The sequence below is a fragment of the Neolamprologus brichardi genome, unplaced genomic scaffold (assembly GCF_056152115.1).
Source record: "Neolamprologus brichardi isolate AB-2024 unplaced genomic scaffold, ASM5615211v1 NODE_ptg000008l+_length_2720982_cov_1, whole genome shotgun sequence".
Classification (NCBI taxonomy): Eukaryota; Metazoa; Chordata; class Actinopteri; order Cichliformes; family Cichlidae; genus Neolamprologus; species Neolamprologus brichardi.
Window position 1 is genome coordinate 2,268,188 of NW_028270135.1, and position 18,226 is coordinate 2,286,413.

The 18,226-nt window shown below is 39.0% G+C and overlaps 1 protein-coding gene across 8 annotated transcripts in view; it reads left to right on the forward strand.

The window, feature by feature from the left end:
* Positions 1-18,226, forward strand: part of adgrb1a (adhesion G protein-coupled receptor B1a) — a 192,747-nt gene that overhangs the window by 164,492 nt on the left and 10,029 nt on the right. For 5 of the 8 annotated variants that reach the window (XM_006804483.3, XM_006804487.3, XM_035913737.2 and 2 more), the window contains 5 exons: positions 618-703; positions 9,571-9,669; positions 15,799-15,970; positions 17,146-17,241; positions 18,010-18,049. In XM_006804483.3, coding sequence (XP_006804546.1) covers positions 618-703; positions 9,571-9,669; positions 15,799-15,970; positions 17,146-17,241; positions 18,010-18,049 — 493 coding nt within the window. Of the gene's footprint in view, positions 1-617; positions 704-3,619; positions 3,680-9,570; positions 9,670-15,798; positions 15,971-17,145; positions 17,242-18,009; positions 18,050-18,226 lie in introns of all 8 variants that reach the window. The other 3 variants (XM_006804485.3, XM_035913738.2, XM_087837160.1) reach the window with 2 other exon arrangements.

Genomic DNA, 18,226 nt, shown 5'->3' on the forward strand with positions numbered 1-18,226 from the left:
CAAACTTCAGCAGAAAGTGCACTGCAGTGACACCATCCTTGTTTTGATAATCAAGTCTATTAGCTACAGTTTCGGCGATTCACTTCCCAATTTGCCTCTCCTCACCACAAGTGAACAGCTTGTTTGGGTGTCCTTATTTTCCACAAGCTGCTTCTCTAATAAAGAGCTACTTCTGCAATATGCAGACACGCCGGAACACTATCGGAGTGGATTGTACCAGAGAGTTTTATAGAGGGCGAATGTTCAAGGCAGTAAGACTGTATGAATTAAAAAACCACCTTTGATTTTGCAGAGCTCACATTTTATGGATTTTTCTTAGTGTATCATTTCAATTAAAAATAATGTCTGTGTTAGTTTTCTTTTAATGTTCATTCTTCATTTTGTGACACTAATATTTGGCCTGGTACCATTTAGTATTTGCAATGCTAAACCTACAGTAAGTACAGCTAATGTGCAATGTGACTAATTTATATGCATACTGCTGCCATCGTCTCATTATGATGAACATCACCACCATTGCTTTCCATTACTGCCATCACCAGAGCAGTGCTGCATGCAGTGAAAGTAATGAAAGTGTCTTTGCTGTGCTTTAATCTTGTACCTCTTCTCTTCGGCAGGTTAACATGGTTATTGGGATTCTCGTTTTTAACAAACTGGTGTCCAAAGACGGAATTACTGATATGAAACTAAAGGAGAGGGCGGGGTATGCCTTATACCACACATCCATTTTACACAGTGACCTATAACCAGCCTCATTGCTCTAGGTAGTGGCTGAGACCGGTGCAGTTATCAGCTTCTAGTCTGAAATTGTCCCGGGCCATTATGTCATTGGCAAATTGGTTGAAGAGAACAACATTTTTAATCCGAAGAAGATGAAGTAAAAAGAAGATTCAGAAATCTGGCTGAAATTATGTTAAATGAACAAGCAAAAGAAAATATACTGTTTGTTTTCACACATGTGTGAGTCACGTGAGACTGCAGACAGAAGACAAATAAAATGTGGAGGCTGTCTGGTTATTGGTCCTGCACAGACTGAGCAAGATGATGTCTCATTTCATTGCTTTCCTTTTAAGTTTCAAATGTGTCACATTTTCCTCCAGCTGCTCTTTCTTTGCAGGTGTTGCTCTTAATGTGAAGTTCTATAAACCCATCCATGTCTTTTTTTCACCCGTTTGGTTGTTTCTGGTAAAGGGAAGCAGGGCCTTTAAGCAGCGAGACCTCACTGTAAAGGGAAAGCTGGCTTATTACGACTGGGGTTGTATTTCTAGCTCTGGCCACAATTTCTGTTTGTGATAATGGCATTTTAATCAAAGTTTTGGAAAGAATGGAAATGTGAACAGTGAAGACAATTCAAGTCACTGTCTTCCTTCTCTCACCCCAACCGGTCGCAGCAGATGGCCGCCCCTCCCTGAGCCTGGTTCTGCCCGAGGTTTCTTCCTGTTAAAAGGGAGTTTTTCCTTCCCACTGTCGCCAAAGTGCTTGCTCATAGGGGGTCATATGATTGTTGGGTTTTTCTCTGTATCTATGAAGCGCGTTGAGACGACTTTTGTTGTGATTTGGCGCTATATAAATAAAATTGAATTGAATTGAATGAACCCAATAAAACAATACATGGAAATCATAATATTGAATTTTATCTCCTTAGAACTTAATAGAATAACTTCAAATAGAGCAGTGGTTGCACCCTGCTATCATGATTAGCATAGATATAGCTTTTTATTTACAGGGATGAAGTGAAATGCCAAGCTTCTCAATTGCCAGATTTCAAACTCAGTGGCAGTTTTCAACAGTTCATGGGAGTTTTCCAGCTGCCAGAAAAATTCATGGAAAACTGGTCTCATTTTATTTTGCTTCGGGAAAAATACAATGAGATGTGTTTCATTCACACTTTATGTGTATATTGTTATCATTACTGATAAACCCCTTGGCCAAAGCAAAAGATATGAAACCTAGTAGTAATAAACCATAAATGTATTTCAAATTTACAATAACTTGATATTTTTATTATTATTAGAATTAGTAGAATAAGCAGATAAATGCGTCTGATATTGTTCATAAAGACACAGTGCAGCATTTTGGGAAATATACTTTAGCATTTGTTGAGAAACCTTAGGTGTGTGGACTGCCAACATAAGGATGGGAATTCTGGGAATCTGGGGGCAATACACCTTCCAGCAACTTCACAGTTGTTTGTGTCATGTGTCAGAGATCGTCTTCGCATGGACCAGTTCCGGTAACTGGACCTTAACTGGTTCATGGTCTGTCACATCAGTATCACGTTTATTTGATGTGTATCCAATGATGTGACACAGCCCACTATGTCTTACAATGTTGCAATGAAGAATACTGGAGGGAAGGCGCAGGGCTACTGGCTAAAACTTCTAGTAAGCACAAACAAAAGGCAGAGGACGAGGTCAAACTTCAGTGCAAATTTGACTGATGAGCACTGGATGAGATTTTGTGTTTCTTAACCATTACTTGGCTCAGTGTGTATAGCAGTTACTGTGGGTTTTGGAATGCATTTGAACTCTTATTTCAGCAAACACCACTCAACTCTTGGATTTACAGTGCTGTGAAAGAAAATATGTGCCATCTTCCTGGTTTTGAAGGGTTTGTTTTTTTTTGCATATTTGTCATACTTACATGTTTCAGATGATCAAACAAAATTTTGTCCGGTCATCAGCACTGACCTTAAGAGAGGCCTACAGTTCTTCAGATGTTGTTCTGGGCTCCAGGATGAGTTCTTGATCACTCTCACAGTAATTTTTGTAGGCCAGGCACTCATGGCAAGGTTCCCTGCAGTTTCCTCCATTTGTGACATATTTAGGTGTCAAAAACTAAGAAATCAGAAATGAGGAAAATACTTTTTCAAAGCACTGCAAACTAGTTTTGTGTCCAGCTGGACACGGTGTGTTAATATGATAGCTTTGGAGTTGCTGGAAGGTGCATTTGTACAGTTGTCTAACATGTTTAATGCTGCTTTTAATTCATGCATTATATCAGTCCCATCACCTGACTATTGGTTTGTCAATTGACAAAATAGGCTGCATCTGATAGATGGGCGTAATACCTTTGACACTACCTGCTGGATAGTGAAGACTGAAGCTACATACAGAAACATAGGTTTAACGTACTTTAGCATTGGCAACGTTTCTCTGACCAAGAGAATATGTCTTTCTTTTATATCCAGTCTAAAGCAAATAAGCATGCTTTTCAGGATGTTAGACTGTTTCTTAGTGCATCAGAGCCACAACCCAGAAAACCTGCTTAGAAAAATCTTGTTATGTACGTAAATGTTACAATTTAGTTTCTTTAAAAGATATGAATACTTAAAAAGTATATTTGCCTAGGTAGGTAGTGACAGCAAATGTCAGTAGACTGATGGTGTGGCTTCTAAAAATTGGTCAGAGCACAGAGCAGACATGTGCCCTGCTGCCCTTTACCTCGCAGGCTGTTCTGTCCCCATTGGCCATGTTGGTGCATTCAGATGTTATTTTATTTCTCTCTCTGAAAAACATGTTTGCTTTCTTCAATGATCTCTCTGTTCAACTGTACTTGTTTTTATTCTGTCTGAAATGTCATGTTTGAGTTTGCACAGAATCCCCTCTCTCTCACTCAGGGCTCTCCAATCAGGGACACATCAGTCTCAGAAGCCCCCTCCCTTGTCATCGGTGATTGGGTAAAAAAAAAATAACTGCCCATTCCACCCTCTCTGTAGTGTATGGTTTACCAGCCCTATCAATTGCCAAACCCGCAGAATCCTCTAGCAAGCTCCTCTGATTGGCTTACTATTATTTCCTGCCTATTCACCTCACTATTGATTTTCCAATTGATCCTGCCTCCCATTAGCCGGGTAGAATAACACAGTGCCTTAGAGTCTGACAGTTTCTGTAATGCTTTTTATAGAAAATGTCTTTTTTCCAATAACTCGTGCTAAATGCATAGCGGTAATATTAATCTTTTCTGTATGCTTGAATAGTATGAGAATGTGTGCGTGTACCAAGTTAAAATGGTTGTCAGGATTTTATCTCTGTTTCTGTATTCCGTAACCGATGGCGGAACGCATAGCCTGACTGACAGCATGAACTGGTGAGATTGTGTCTTGAATTTATTAGAACTTAATTGGGAATATAAATGTCAGAAATGAATGTCTGGTAACATCTGTTCAGAGTGATTGCTCAGGCTATTTTGCTAAGCTATTTAGTTGTGGCCTAACAAAATCACAGAAGTAGAAGAAATTTATGTTATTATTTCATGTTTGAATTAAACTTGATAGCACAGACGTTTTTGACCTTGGAATGAGTCATTCTAATTTTAGTCTTGCTTGCTTTGCTATTGAGCTTTCATCAGCATGCTCCAAGACATGGCTCATATTGTGTGCTTCCATACTTGCACTTTACTTGAGTGCATAAATACAGTCAGACAAGTATGGCTACATGATGTGCACAAGAAATACGGCAGTGTTACGCTTCTCTCCCTCAGTGGTTGTAGATCATCAGAGATGAGAGATGAGAACCACGTCTGCTGGCGGGCATTGACAGCAGACATGTTGTGGTGTTTAGTGCTGTAACAGTTTTGCAGATGTTGACAAAATTAAGTGTTCAATTCGAGAAAACCCTACCCTGTTGAAATTGAAGTACTAATCTATTATATTTGTAACTTATACCGTGAGTATCTTGAACCACAATAACAGTCTTCATGTAACCCAAATACTTACATGACAAGAGGTGGCACTAATTGTAAGGGCACCATCTTCTTAAAAAATTGGCTTTATGTGTTATTTTTTAAGAATAGCTATATTGACCAGAACTGAATTGGACAATCAAAAATGTCACATCCTTTATTCATAAAAGTTTGTTACTTAACAGGTAAATTATTTTGGGGGTTTTTCTATCTATTTTAAATTTTTGGAGAAAAGATGGATGTAGCTAGTGTGACCTTATGTGTCGGTTTCTGAACTTGCATTTTAGAGTTTCAAGATAAACATTTCTAATTTTGCCATCTTGGTATGAAAGAAACTTGATATTATGAGAAGTTGCAGGCCTGACTGAAATTGCTTGTTCATTGGCTAATCGCTTGTGAGTGACAGGTTGTTAGCTAATGAGCAATAGCATGGCTAAACCTCCTTTTTCCATCATTTTTTATTTTGTATTATACAAATATGACTGAGACAATGAACTCGGGGCCAAAGTGTTTACAGAGATCAAGAAAGAAAGTCTTTTTTTACCTCTTTATTACCAGGCTATAAAAGTGGTTGAATATTTTAGCATAGAGTCTATAGGGACTGCTTTATTCAAGGCTGTGTCCAGTGTAGATGTCAAATCATACATTGCCCGATGATTTACTTTGTGAACTTTTTATTCTGTGACTCTGAAATTTGTAGTTCTTTGCTTGGTAGAGTAGAACAAAATAGTAAAGAAGGATGTCTAATGTTCTAATCTCATTTCCATCACATGACTCTTCTCAAGCATCCAATCCAAAACATGTTTAATGAAGTTAATTAAATATGTAGAATGATTAATTGCACAGCAGGGTCCCCACCAAACAGGTCAGCCTGAACGTCAGATAGGCCTCGCCACTTTCCCCTGAAAATTAAAGGGCAATTCAATTAGAAAATTACAACAGACAAGAAAGGCCAAATCAAATCAGTGCTAGAGCTCCTTTCCTCCTTAACAAACACTAAATGGTTTCAGTCATCAGGCCGTATATTTACAGGTTGTAATAGAGGGTTAATCGAACATTTAGCTTTGGGAGCTTACCATTTGCTCTGAAATCTTATAAAGTCTATAGACAGGTTTATGTTTGACCAAAGGATTACCTTCCACCTGATTAATGTAATATTTGTCTGTGAGCTGCACATTATTTATTTACTGAGCTTACCGCATGTCACCCCACCTGCCAAATGGCCACCTTTTGCCTCTCAATCCTTAAGACCAGGGAAATGGTGTATTTCACAAAGTGTTGATTGCTTTTTAATATCACTGCCTGCAGTGTACATTTAATGCCTGTATTGCCCTTTAACTTGAAATTGAATTTCTTCCATTATGTGATTTTTAATCCTGGCATCCATAGGCTACAAAAATCGATTCCCTCAGCTCCTCTGCTCTAATTGTTGTTTAGCAGAAGGCCATATGGCAACAGATTAGTTTGTTATTACTTGTCAATATTGCAAGCATTGTAGTCAGTCTTTGTCTAGCAACAGCACCGGTGGGAGAAACAGAAGAATTCTGGGAGGAAAGCAAAGCGATGTATTTTCAGGGTGATCACACCTGCAAATCAACAAAATTTGTTTTGTTTATTTGTTTGCTTACTTTTTGAGTGCAAAATTATAGAAATACATGTAGAGAGTCAAAATCTTTAAGTAGGGATGGGAATCGATACGATTTTAGTGAGTCCGATTCCATTATCGATATCACAGATTGATTCACTTGCGAGAGTCAACACCATTGTTAAGCAGCAATAAAAAAAACTTCATACATGTAAATTAATTGCATGCTTCGGGTCAAAGGTTTGTGCATGTATGCTATTTCTCTGCTTTATTGTTACCAGTGTTGTTGTCGTTACTCAATGTTGCACAGAACACTTTCCTCAAAGGAATGCAGTACGTTACTTAATTACTCTCATGAAAATAATGTAATTCGTTATACTACGCGTTACATTGCTATCATGATAGTAAATAGCTGAAACATACGGTCTCATAATCACCGTTTAACAATATAAATCTGAGGCTACAACCCCATGCACAAATCCCTAATAAGGACACGCATCTCTAAGGCTACGTTCACACTGCAGGCAAAAGCGCATCAAATCCGATTTTTTTGACCCTATGCGACCCATATCCGATCATGGTGTGACAGTGTGAACGGCACAAATCTGATATTTTCAAATCCGATCTGGGTCACTTTTGTATGTGGTACTGAATCCGATACATATCCGATGTTTTAGAAAGCGACTGCTGTTTGAACGGTCATGTCGCATTAAATCCGTCTTTTACGTCACTGACACAAGACAGACGCTAATTATCAGCGCCGGAGAAGACACCGTGAACGCTTCCTGGCCCTCCCGTGTAGATGTCAGTGAAACTGTTGGGAAGACAATGTGAACATTTTCTTTGTACTGTATAATTTGCAGATTCTGACAGAAATCTGCAGCTATCCTTTGAAGCACCGCTCCTCTAAAACAGCAATAAGGATCATTATTAGGTTATTTACATTATTATGTAAATAACACAAATTGGGAAACGTAAAATCTGAAGTCTTTATATTAAGGGCCATCAGTCAAACAATACTGTTGCTCTGGGTCTAAACAGAGTGCGTTGTGTGTGACATCTTCTTTTGGACATGCGGCCGCTTTGAGCGTTCACACTAGAGCACGTTTGCTGTCGCATTTTATTTGTAGTGTGAACAAGCAGACAAAAAAAATTGGATTTGATCAAAAAATCGGTATTGAGCATTAAGACCTGCAGTGTGAACGTAGCCTAAGATCTTTCTGTTAGTAGAATACAAAGCTGACCGCACAAAGCAAAGATGACAACCAGCATAAAAAAGCGGTCACTAGTGATTCAGATTTTATGATTAGAAACATGAACAGGTAGAAAAGGAGGCTGCAGTCTGGCTGCTTGTTACCAGTTGATGTTAGTCTGCTGGGGTTCTTGGCTAGCTTAGCATTAGCATGCTGTCTGTGCAGATGCTTTCAAAGAACTGACTGAAGAAGTCACTTGATGAGTGATGAAACGTTTCTCCCGTTTAAAACGCTACGTCCAGATGAACAGAATCAACTTTTTGGGAAAGTTCTTACCTGGATGATTGAGCATGCATCAAGGCAACCGAAGCTGTGTTAGCAGCATAATGCAGTTTTCCACTTTTCCATTTTGTCCTTTTGTGCAATAAAAATAAATGTCCATATCCATGCTCTAGACTGCGTCGCTATTTTGTTCCTTTGACACTAAAATCAGCCAAAGAACTGATAAACGGGATCAATAGGCAGGCATTTGACTACTGGGAACAAGGACCAGTTCTCGATTCCCATCCCTAGCTTTAAGTGAACTAATTAAAACAGAAATTTACCCAAACATCACGTTTGACCAACACTGGGTCCATTTGATACTTTTGAGAATAACTCTGGCACAAACAACGTGGAGGCCCACTGAGAAATATCTACTTGCTGTAATGGAAATGTAAGACAAGCAATGCTTCAATGATCCAGAAAATCAATGGTAAACATTTGGTTTTGGTTTCAGAGCCCTGTATACACAATCATTTCTTTACTTGACACTGACAGTCTAGAGGCCAAACATTTGAGTCAAAAACAAGAGTTTTGTTTTTGACAAAACCTGCAGACAGACAAAGACTTTGGCGAACATCAAAACCTCTAACATTCACCACCAAACCATTTAGGTTATCACCTTCAGTAACTAAATGATAACATTTTACATCAACGCTGTTTCGTGCATTCTGTTATGAGAAATCCATGTGCGCAAAGTGATGTGTTTTTAAGCCTGAACAGGTTTCCTCCAACTTGATGGAAATGGTCAACATACATGTGTAAGACTTGAAATCTTAGAACTGGATTTGGTATTTCAAAATACAAGGTGCAACTTGTTAAAGAACATTTAATCAGATACCAGTGGGGGTGTATGTATATATTTGTGCATCCAGTTCTGTCTTTTTCAAATATTAAACATCTATGCTGTACAAATCATTCCACCCAGGAAAAAGAACATCTCAAAGAAATCATTAAATGCCCCAAATTACCATGGCATTCGTGCCAAATGTAAGTGTAAGTAAGCTTACATGATACTTAAAGTTAGGATATGCTAATATCTCAGCAAATTGCTGAGTGAGAACACCATTAGAGACATTTTCAGACAGTCTCAGATAAAAGACTTTGAAGAAAATGTCACTATGTAAAAATGTGAAATAGACATGACTTTGGCTTGCATTAACTTTGTAGCTCTGATTTTGGCTGGGTGGCCACGAGAACAGAGACAGCTTTTTGTTGACTTAAATCATTGTTACATACTGAATGCATTGTATCAGGGATTGTATGGAGCCAGGTGCGTTTGAGTGTGTCTGTGCGTGTGTGTGAGAGAGGGAGAGAGAGAGAGAGCATCTTTGCATACAGGCTTGGCGTTTACTCAAAACCAAGCACAAAACCAGCACGTGATCATGGTCTGAGCGGCAGTGATGTCAGTCCTGTTCAGGATCGGGCATTTGACTGATGCTTTATGGATTACAATAAGAGCGTGCCAGTGAGCGCCAACTCCTTCAGGCCACCGACTGGTTATTTGTGAGGAAAATCAGACATTATGTTTAATAGGAAATGCTCAATAATTGAACAATCTTTGCCCCACCTCCCCTGCCCCTCAGCCAAACACAGGTAAACCCAAAACCATCCAACAACTGTACAATAGCCCTGAGAGAGAGACTGTGCGAGAACACTGTGCGAGAACACTGTGACTCACTGTGCGTGCGTGGCTGTATGTGTGCTCACGTGCATCTGTGCGAGTCTGTGTGCAGGTGCATCTGTATCTGTTTGTGTATGTTACAGCGTGTTAATTTGACTTTGCAGTCAGATGACAGTGCCACTGTACAATATGACGCTCAAATGTGCCAAGTGCGGAGTTATCTCTTCGGCTGACGTTTCCACCACAGCTACCAGTAACGCCATGTTAGTCCTGCTAATTATTTTTCCTTAACTCCTCTTACCTCTGTTCTCTCCTCTACCTGCCTTCTTCTCCCTCACTTGATTGGTTCTCTGTCCTTTATCCTTCTGTCATTTTTTTCTCCCTCGTGCACTAGCAGGGAGGATTTTGTTCTTGAGGGTTATGTGCTCTTACTCAAAGCAAACTTGTGTTAGCTGTACCCATGTAAATAGTTTTGCACATGTGATCGATTGAATGAGAATGAGAAAGCGTGTTTGTGTGTTTGTCTAATAGGAGATAAAGAAGCAGATATTGAAGGGGTATTAGCATATACTTATATTTATTGTCTGTCTGTGTGGGTGGGCGGATGAGCCTTGCTGTCATCTGTAAGTTCTTAGGTTGACCATTATGTAACTATTGCCTGGGCAATAGTTTTCTGCTTTTAGAGACTGTGCTGATAGGATCTGATTAGAAAAAGGGAAGGTAGTTGTCCTCTGTTTTTGCAGTATGTCTGTTACACTTTTCTAAAATCCAGAAATACGACCAATAGCCACAGGCGTAAGGTAAACCCATTTTGCTCATTTACAGCTCTATATTCTACATTTCTTGGACACTGCTACATTTATAGTTCAACACAATCCTCATCTATGTTATACTGGACCTCGGGGCCACCCTTTTGTCAGAAACAAGCTGGTTTTGTTCTTCAAGTTTAAGCAAACTTTCTTCTAAATGGTTTGCTGCCCAGAGAAGGTTTGAGCAGCTAGTTATTGGGACAGAGACATTATATTACAAAATAGCATGTGTTCAGTACTCTGGTGGGATTTGCACTGAACTATTATTATACATTTGCACAGACCTGCCTATTCTGATTTTGAAACAAAGTCGTCCTCCTAAACTTTAAACAAAGCTAACGAGGACGTTTTTTACTCCCTCAACCAGCTCCATTCGCATTTCCTGTAGTCTAAAAGACACAGTGCGTACTTCCAGCTTCTATGCTGAGCAGTTATTGGCTGGTTTTGCTTTATTCTACTCCTAAACATTTCTGTTGGGCTTGGGTTGTCAATTTGGAGGGCAGGTGATAGGGGTGGGCGATATAAACGATATACGATAGAAACGATATAAATTTGGCCAATGATAGAGATTTTGACTACTGCTCTATCGCGATAGCGCATGTTGATGATGTCGTTAAGCTGCGTCTGTTTTGGTCAAAAGCATCACAGCGGCTAAAACCATTATCATCTGCAAATTATGGCGGGCGACAGTCATAGCAAAGAGATGAAGCGCTTTTGAAAAATGGGGAAAGCCAAAAACTGCGCTTCCTTCACTTCCGTACCATTGATTCATTAATGTTGAATTCTCTGCAGCTGTTCTATTCCCATGTTGTTGCAGGATATTAATAACTAACCTCGTATTGTGGATGAATAATCTCAGTTGTTCTCCTGACTGAAGTTTGGCCCGTGTATAGCATCCTGCTATGCGATTGCATTTGTCCCTAAAAACATTTTTTTAACAAATTTCTGCACGCCCAAATCGTTTCGAGGTCAGTAAGCACAACCAGAATTCATACATAAGGCACACTCTCGATTTTTGAGAAAATTAAAGGATTTTAAGTGTGCCTTATATGTGCCTGTATATACGTTATACAGAAGAAAAGAATATATCGTGATATATATCGTTACAGTACATGGTTCAAATTATATCGCGATATGAATTTTAGGCCCTAGTAGGCGATTAAATGCAGTACTTCATTTTCTTGATCAGAAAGTTCTTATAGTGCCCAGATGTGTATTTATGCCTCTGTGCTGATTTTGAGATGCTTTACTTAAACTCGGGCCTGGGCTGTACTCACAGGTACAGGAATTTGTCCATTAACGTTTGACCAAAATATTCCATGCTAACTGAAAATTATTCCAGGTGACTACCTGCTTGAGCTGGTTATTATTATTATTATTATTATTATTACCACCATTGTGTAAAGCTGCCATTGAGGCAAACAGTGTTTGCTTTCAGGATATTACAAATGACAGCCGCTTGGTCACCAAATGTCTCATAACTTCTGTGTGTAAATTATCAATGGATTGTTGTAGAGAAGTAAGTAAGCATTAGCACAATAGCGTAGTTATTTTATAGAATGCAAAATCACATTATTAGTAATATTTAAAATATTATGTATTTGCTCTGAGCACGCAATTGGTGACAGTGGGGAAGAAGAACTATTTTAAAGTGTAAAGCGCCTTTGTGCGGACACTGACGTGGTACAGTGATGCTGCACAGGGGTTTACTGCTCGCAGGGTGGAAAAGTCTGCGCACAATGGGACAAAAGAAACATGTGATATGCTTTTAACAAAGCCCAGGTTATTACCAGAGGTGGAAATTAGCTATGCTTTTTCAGTTATTTATGGGTTTCCCATCATTGTACTTTGTGTTTGTTTTCTACGTTCTAAATATGGATGCCAGGTTTCATTTTGCAAAATATCAAGTTTAGAAAATATGAATGGTTGACCAAAAAAACATTTGACAAATAGGGAATATTTTATGAGATAAAATGATCATACTGAACATTTTAAATAAACCCACTGTGTGGCTAGTGAGAATTTAGATATGTAGTAAATAATGAAAATTACCAGAGACTTGATTCCATTCTTGTTCATGATTTGTAGTGATTGTGTAAAAATGAATTGATTAGTCATGACTTGGAGGAAGTGTGCATCTGCCTTGAATGTTATTTTGTTTGTCACTGGCAAACCATTTAAGGGTAGAGGTCAGAGGTGGCAAAGGTACAGACATTGTGTACTTAAGTAGAAGTACAGATACCAGTGTTAAAAAATAAAACTTCAGTAACGTTGAAGTACTGGTTCAATTTCTTACTCTAGTAAAAGTGAAAACATTCCAGCTCTGAAGTGTACTCTGAAGTAAGAAAGTAAAAAGTAGCTCTTTGGATGATGTTTCTACTAGCTGTTAGCAAAGCTAACTGAACCTTGTACTATGTTAATGTAATAATAAAATAATATAAGTAGATGGGAATACAAACTTTATATTAGCCTGAATATTTATTAGAATTAAAATTCTAATAAATATTCTCATCTTGAATTTGTTAAGCAGAACATGAGCAGAGAAAAAGAAGGGAAATAAAAAAATAGCTGTTTTCTGTTGCTTACATTAAACAGAAAATGAGTAGGGAGGAGGTTAAAGTGGGATTCAGCAAATGGGCGATGTTGAAATGGCTCAGCATAGGAAAGAATCATAACTCTTGATGTACAGGCTGTGATCAGCTGTTCTAAACCCATCACAGTACAGCAAACGAAGGACTTTCATGTAACCTTTAAATGAAACAGTGACACTTGTTTTGCAGCATGTCTCACAATGTGAAAAAAACATATTGTCACATGTACAGGCCCAGTATTTTATTTAAAAACACGAGGACTTACATGTAAGCTTTAAATTTCCAGTTTGTCAAATGCAACGGAGCAGTCTCTACTTTTACATCTAACCTCTTAGCTCTCTTACTTTTCTCTCCCTATGAAATACAGCAGCTGGACCTTTAGCTAGCAACACACTGTGAGATAAACTGCACACAAACAGCTTCTTTTTTTATCTGATGTTTGTTCAGCTAATAGAAACGTTGAATTTGGAGTTACCTGCCACAACATTTTACTTTCAAATGCGTTAAAGCAAAAATATTTTATTTATGCAGCAGCAAATCACAACAGTTGTTTCAAGGCACTTTACATTGTAAGGTTGACTGTACAATAATACTGTTTTGAAACTGTAAGGAGTGGAAAGTCCCACATAGCAAAATTGGTATGGACTGGATCTCGCCCACACAATGTACTTACACATGGCCCACTTACCAAAAAGAATGACGGCCCTTTGGTGGCCCAGATTTGGTTTGCCAGAGGTGGCCCACACATGGGCCAGTTGCAGACATACTGGTGGTCCTGTGCTGGCCCATGTGTGGCCACCAAAGGGCCGTCATTCTTTGCGGTATGTGGGCCATGTGTAAGTTGTGTGCAGCCAAGGGCCAGTTGTAGACACACTGCTGGCAGTGTGCTGGCCCAGAACAGTTTCAGCTCTGGCCCCAGATGTCAGCCTAATGTGTACCTTAATCAAGCCATGTAATAACAACATGTGCCAGAACATAATAGTGCAAAAGTAACATGACGAAACTCTGTTCAGACAGTGAATGAACTGACTCTTATACAATGCTTTCCTAGTCTCCCGGATTACTCGAATGCTCTATACAGCATGCCACATTCACCCAATCCCACACTTTCTCTAAACTGAGTGCTTCCTAATTACATTCATACACATTCACACTCTTGACATGCAAACTGGAGGAGCCAGGGATCAAACCACTAAGCTTGCGATCAGAAGGTGACCTGCACTACCTCCTGAGCTACAGCTACCCACTGGCAAAGATGAGTAAACCGTCACTAGGTTTTGGATAAAGTGTACACTCACAAACCTATCAAACCTGCATTTGAAACGTTGGCTACCATAGCAGTATAGTATTGCAACATCGCATTTGGGTCTTCTAGCTAAAATAGGAAAGTAGGAACATAAATAGTGCCATCATTGCCAGACCTGGCCCACATCTGGTTGACATACACCCTGCCATGACACCGGTCAGTCAGAAGTACCATCTTGATGCCAGATCCGGGCCAGACCTGTTTTCTATGGGCCTGGCCACATAAACCAAACCGCAATCGAGCCAGATATTGCATGCCATCACATCACATAGACAGTGCCATCTATGCCAGGCCTGGCCCATATCTGGATGACATACGTCTTGTCGTGCCAGAAGTCAGCCAGCAGTGCCAGCTTGATCCCAGATCCGGGCCAGACCTCCTTGCTATGTGGGGTGTAGATAGTTGTTTAAAATGTAGGGTGTAAAAGTAAAAATCTGTCAGAAAAAAAACCTACTTAGTTGCATTTCAGCCACATGCTAATAAAACATAGTTTCGCAAGCTAGAAGAGTTAATCTTTCAAATCACACATTTTTGCTCTAGTTTTTCTGTTATAGGACATTTGGTATGCCAAAGGTGTAAATATTACACCCTAACCAGATCTATCAGGTGGCTATGGGAGAGATTAGCTAGTGGTATTAACTGCAGCGAAATCAGGTTTTTTTTTTTTAATCCATGTTAATACGTCTATTTAAAATAAGTCTCACACGCATCAATAATCAATATCAGAACAAGTTGAAAAAATTTTTTATTAATTTTATTCAGTAATGTTTACTGTAAGCTCAGTCTCTGGATATTAATTGAATCTGAAAGATCTACAATATATGAAGCATTGTTGACAACAGCTTAAAAATAATTTAAAAAGAGAGCAAAGAGAAAGTGGGTGTGAATTGCAACTTGGAGCAGACGTTTAGTTTAGTTTGACTTAGTCTTCAGTGCTTTTTTTTCCACCTCTGGGATAGTTTGTAATTAAAAGTTAGCCTGCTAATTATCTTCATTTGGAGGATCTGAATGAAAGGCTGTTTCACCACATTCATTGCGGGTACAGTCGTTCCCGGTAGTTATTGTGCTAGTTTATTATCAGTATTTGCATTAGAAAAATGGAAAGAGTCAGGGGATAACACTTCTTCAGACTCTCTCTCTCTTTCTGTGTCTGTCCTCCTCTGCTCTGCCTCTTCTGTTTGTCTGCATTCTGTTTCAGCCTCATTACACTTGTTTTTTTCCCCCACTGCTCACCTCCCTCCCTCTCTTTCCTGTGGCACTAGATCCTTTATGGTTTGACTGAATCATCTTAAACATACATGCATGTAATATATGTGAGTTAAAAACATATATATCAGCAAATAATGGATGTATGTTTTTGTTTGCGTTGGTAACATAATTATTTGTTTGATGTTCTGTATTAGTGCATGTTTAGAGTTGTAGGCTAACACTATGCTAACAGGGTGAACAGGTCCAGTTGAGCAAAAGAAATCAGTTTAACGTGTGTTTAGTGTGTGTGTGTGTGTGTGTGTGTGTGTGTGTGTGTGTGCGTGTGTGTGTGTGTGTGTGTTTTATAGGGCATTGAATATAAAATCAGCTAATAATTCTAACTATCTTAGAATGCAATGGCTAGGAATCACTGTAGTCCTGCCTTCACAAAGTTTGGGTTGTGCTGTTCTTGACTACAGTTCCCCTCCCATTCCGTAGGGCGTCACTGTGGAGCTCCTGTGTGGTATTGCCACTCTTGGCTCTCACGTGGATGTCAGCTGTCCTGGCCATCACCGACCGGCGTTCTGCGCTCTTCCAGATCCTTTTTGCTGTGTTTGATTCACTGGAAGGCTTTGTCATTGTCACGGTTCACTGCATCCTTCGCAGAGAGGTATATTATAGGAACGCTACCCTATTGTTTTGTTTGTAGCTGTGCGTCCTGTCTAGCACTTCCAGCTGAGATTATTTGCTGACTATTACCACTGTAGTGGGTGATGTGTTAATTTAATATGTTGAGCTACAGCAAGCTACCATATTATACACTAGGGTCTGCTTGAGTCTCATTGACTTAAATTTTGCTATCGGATAGTGAACATTTAAGAGATGTGACCATGCTAGCCCCGAAAGATGAATTTAGATTATTTAACAAGACATGGACTCATAAATGTTGGTTTCGACTCATTTAGAGTAAAGCGTCATTCGCTTTTATACAAACGTACGTATGAAATGTGTAAAAAATTATCCCTTTCATAATAAAAGCAGGTAAGTTATATTGTCATTTCCCACAAAATGAAAAACCTGTAAGGCATCTCTCACAGAGAGTTTATCAAAGAGTGTTTGACAGCTGAAATGTGACAAACTGTATGATGTATACTTTATTATCTGGGAATCCTAAACTGACCCCACTTAAGCCAATGTGGAGTCAGATCCGCTCTAGCCTGTCGTCTTTATTCATTAAAAGCCTCTGCACAGTACTGTATATGTTTAAAAGACAAAAGTTTTAGGCAGGTGAGAAAAAATGATGTTATCAAACAATGCTTTCAAAAATAGAAGTGTTAATCATTTGATTTCATCAATCAACAAAATGCAGTGAGTGAACAAGAGAGAAATCTAAATCAAATTGATATTTGGGGTGACTTCTTCTAGGCACACTTGCACACAGTTTTTGAAGGAACTCAGCTGGTGGTTATTCCAAACATCTTGGAGAACTAAGCACAGATGTTCTGTGGATGCAGGCTTCCTCACTTCCTTCTGTCTCTTCATGTAATCCCAGACACACTCCATGATCTTGAGATCACGGCTCTGTCTGCCGTACCATCGCTTCCAGTACTTCTTGTTCTTCTTTATGCTGAAGATAGTTCTTAATGACTTTGGCTGTGTGTTTGGGGCCGTCGTCCTGCTGCAGAATACATTTGGAGCCAATAAACAATCATTTATATTTCTGAAAGCATTCTTTGTTTACAGCATTTTTTTTCCACACCTGCCTAAAACTTTTGCACAGGACTGTATGTCCTATTACTGTGTCTGTATTAAGATCGTGATCTATGCCCTGATGATTTGCCTCAGGTTCAGGAGGCAGTGAAGTGTCGTGTGGTGGACCGACAGGAAGACGCCAATGGAGATTCAGGAGGTTCATTTCAGAATGGCCATGCTCAGCTAATGGTATGAAGAGCTAAAATTTGGAGAAATTTGATATGATGTGAGAGAATATTTAAAATAACTAACTCTATGGAATAATAAAGCACAAAAAGGGGTACTCACTTTTTGCTCCATTGTTGAAATTTTGACTTCTAAGCAGCTTGAAAAGGTTCAAGACCTGTGTCCTCCAAATTCTGATCTTCTCATCTCAGAGCACGAGAGAACTAAAGCATACGTTTAATTTTATGGAAAATATACATCTATATTTTTTCTTAAATTCTGACCTTGAAAATATTCATAAAAACCCCTCAAGATAACTAACCTAATAGAAATTTATTAAAAATAATGAAGTCAAAGCATTGTTTAGGAAATGGCATCGTGTTAGAATCATGATTAGAATGTAACAATTTAGGAAGAGGTCAGAGTGACTTACAAGAAGAAATTCTACAAAACCCAAAGCTCTTTGTCTTCAGCTTGTATCCAAATAAAAAATATATAATAAAACTTATTATTAATGAATCTAAGTTTTGTTGATTAGTCTTCATTTTCTCAATGTTTATCTGCCTTTGCTTAAAAAATATACCATCACATTGACTTGATAGCTAAAAGTTAGTGTGCATGTGCCCTGAGCAGGTATTCCATTGATTGATGCAGGCTGGACCATTTGCCTGGTGTCTTTTCCCCATTTCCTGTCTTCACTGCAGTCGCCAAATAAAGGCTTAAAATCCCCCCATATGATATTTTTCCCACGTCTCCACACTTAATCTAATATTTATTGTTTTCTGTCCTCAGACTGACTTTGAGAAAGATGTGGATATGGCTTGCAGATCAGGTAAGCTCCAGGTTGAGCGTGTTTGAGTTTGTGTGTTTGCATTTGATGTGACTTTGGGGACTGTTTCTCAGATGCTACAGATGTCTCTTTGTGCCTCCTTCTCTGTATTTTGACTGCGTCAAATTCCTCGTTGTTGTTGGAACAGATGTGAGCCGTGTTCCCTCTCATTTTCGCGCT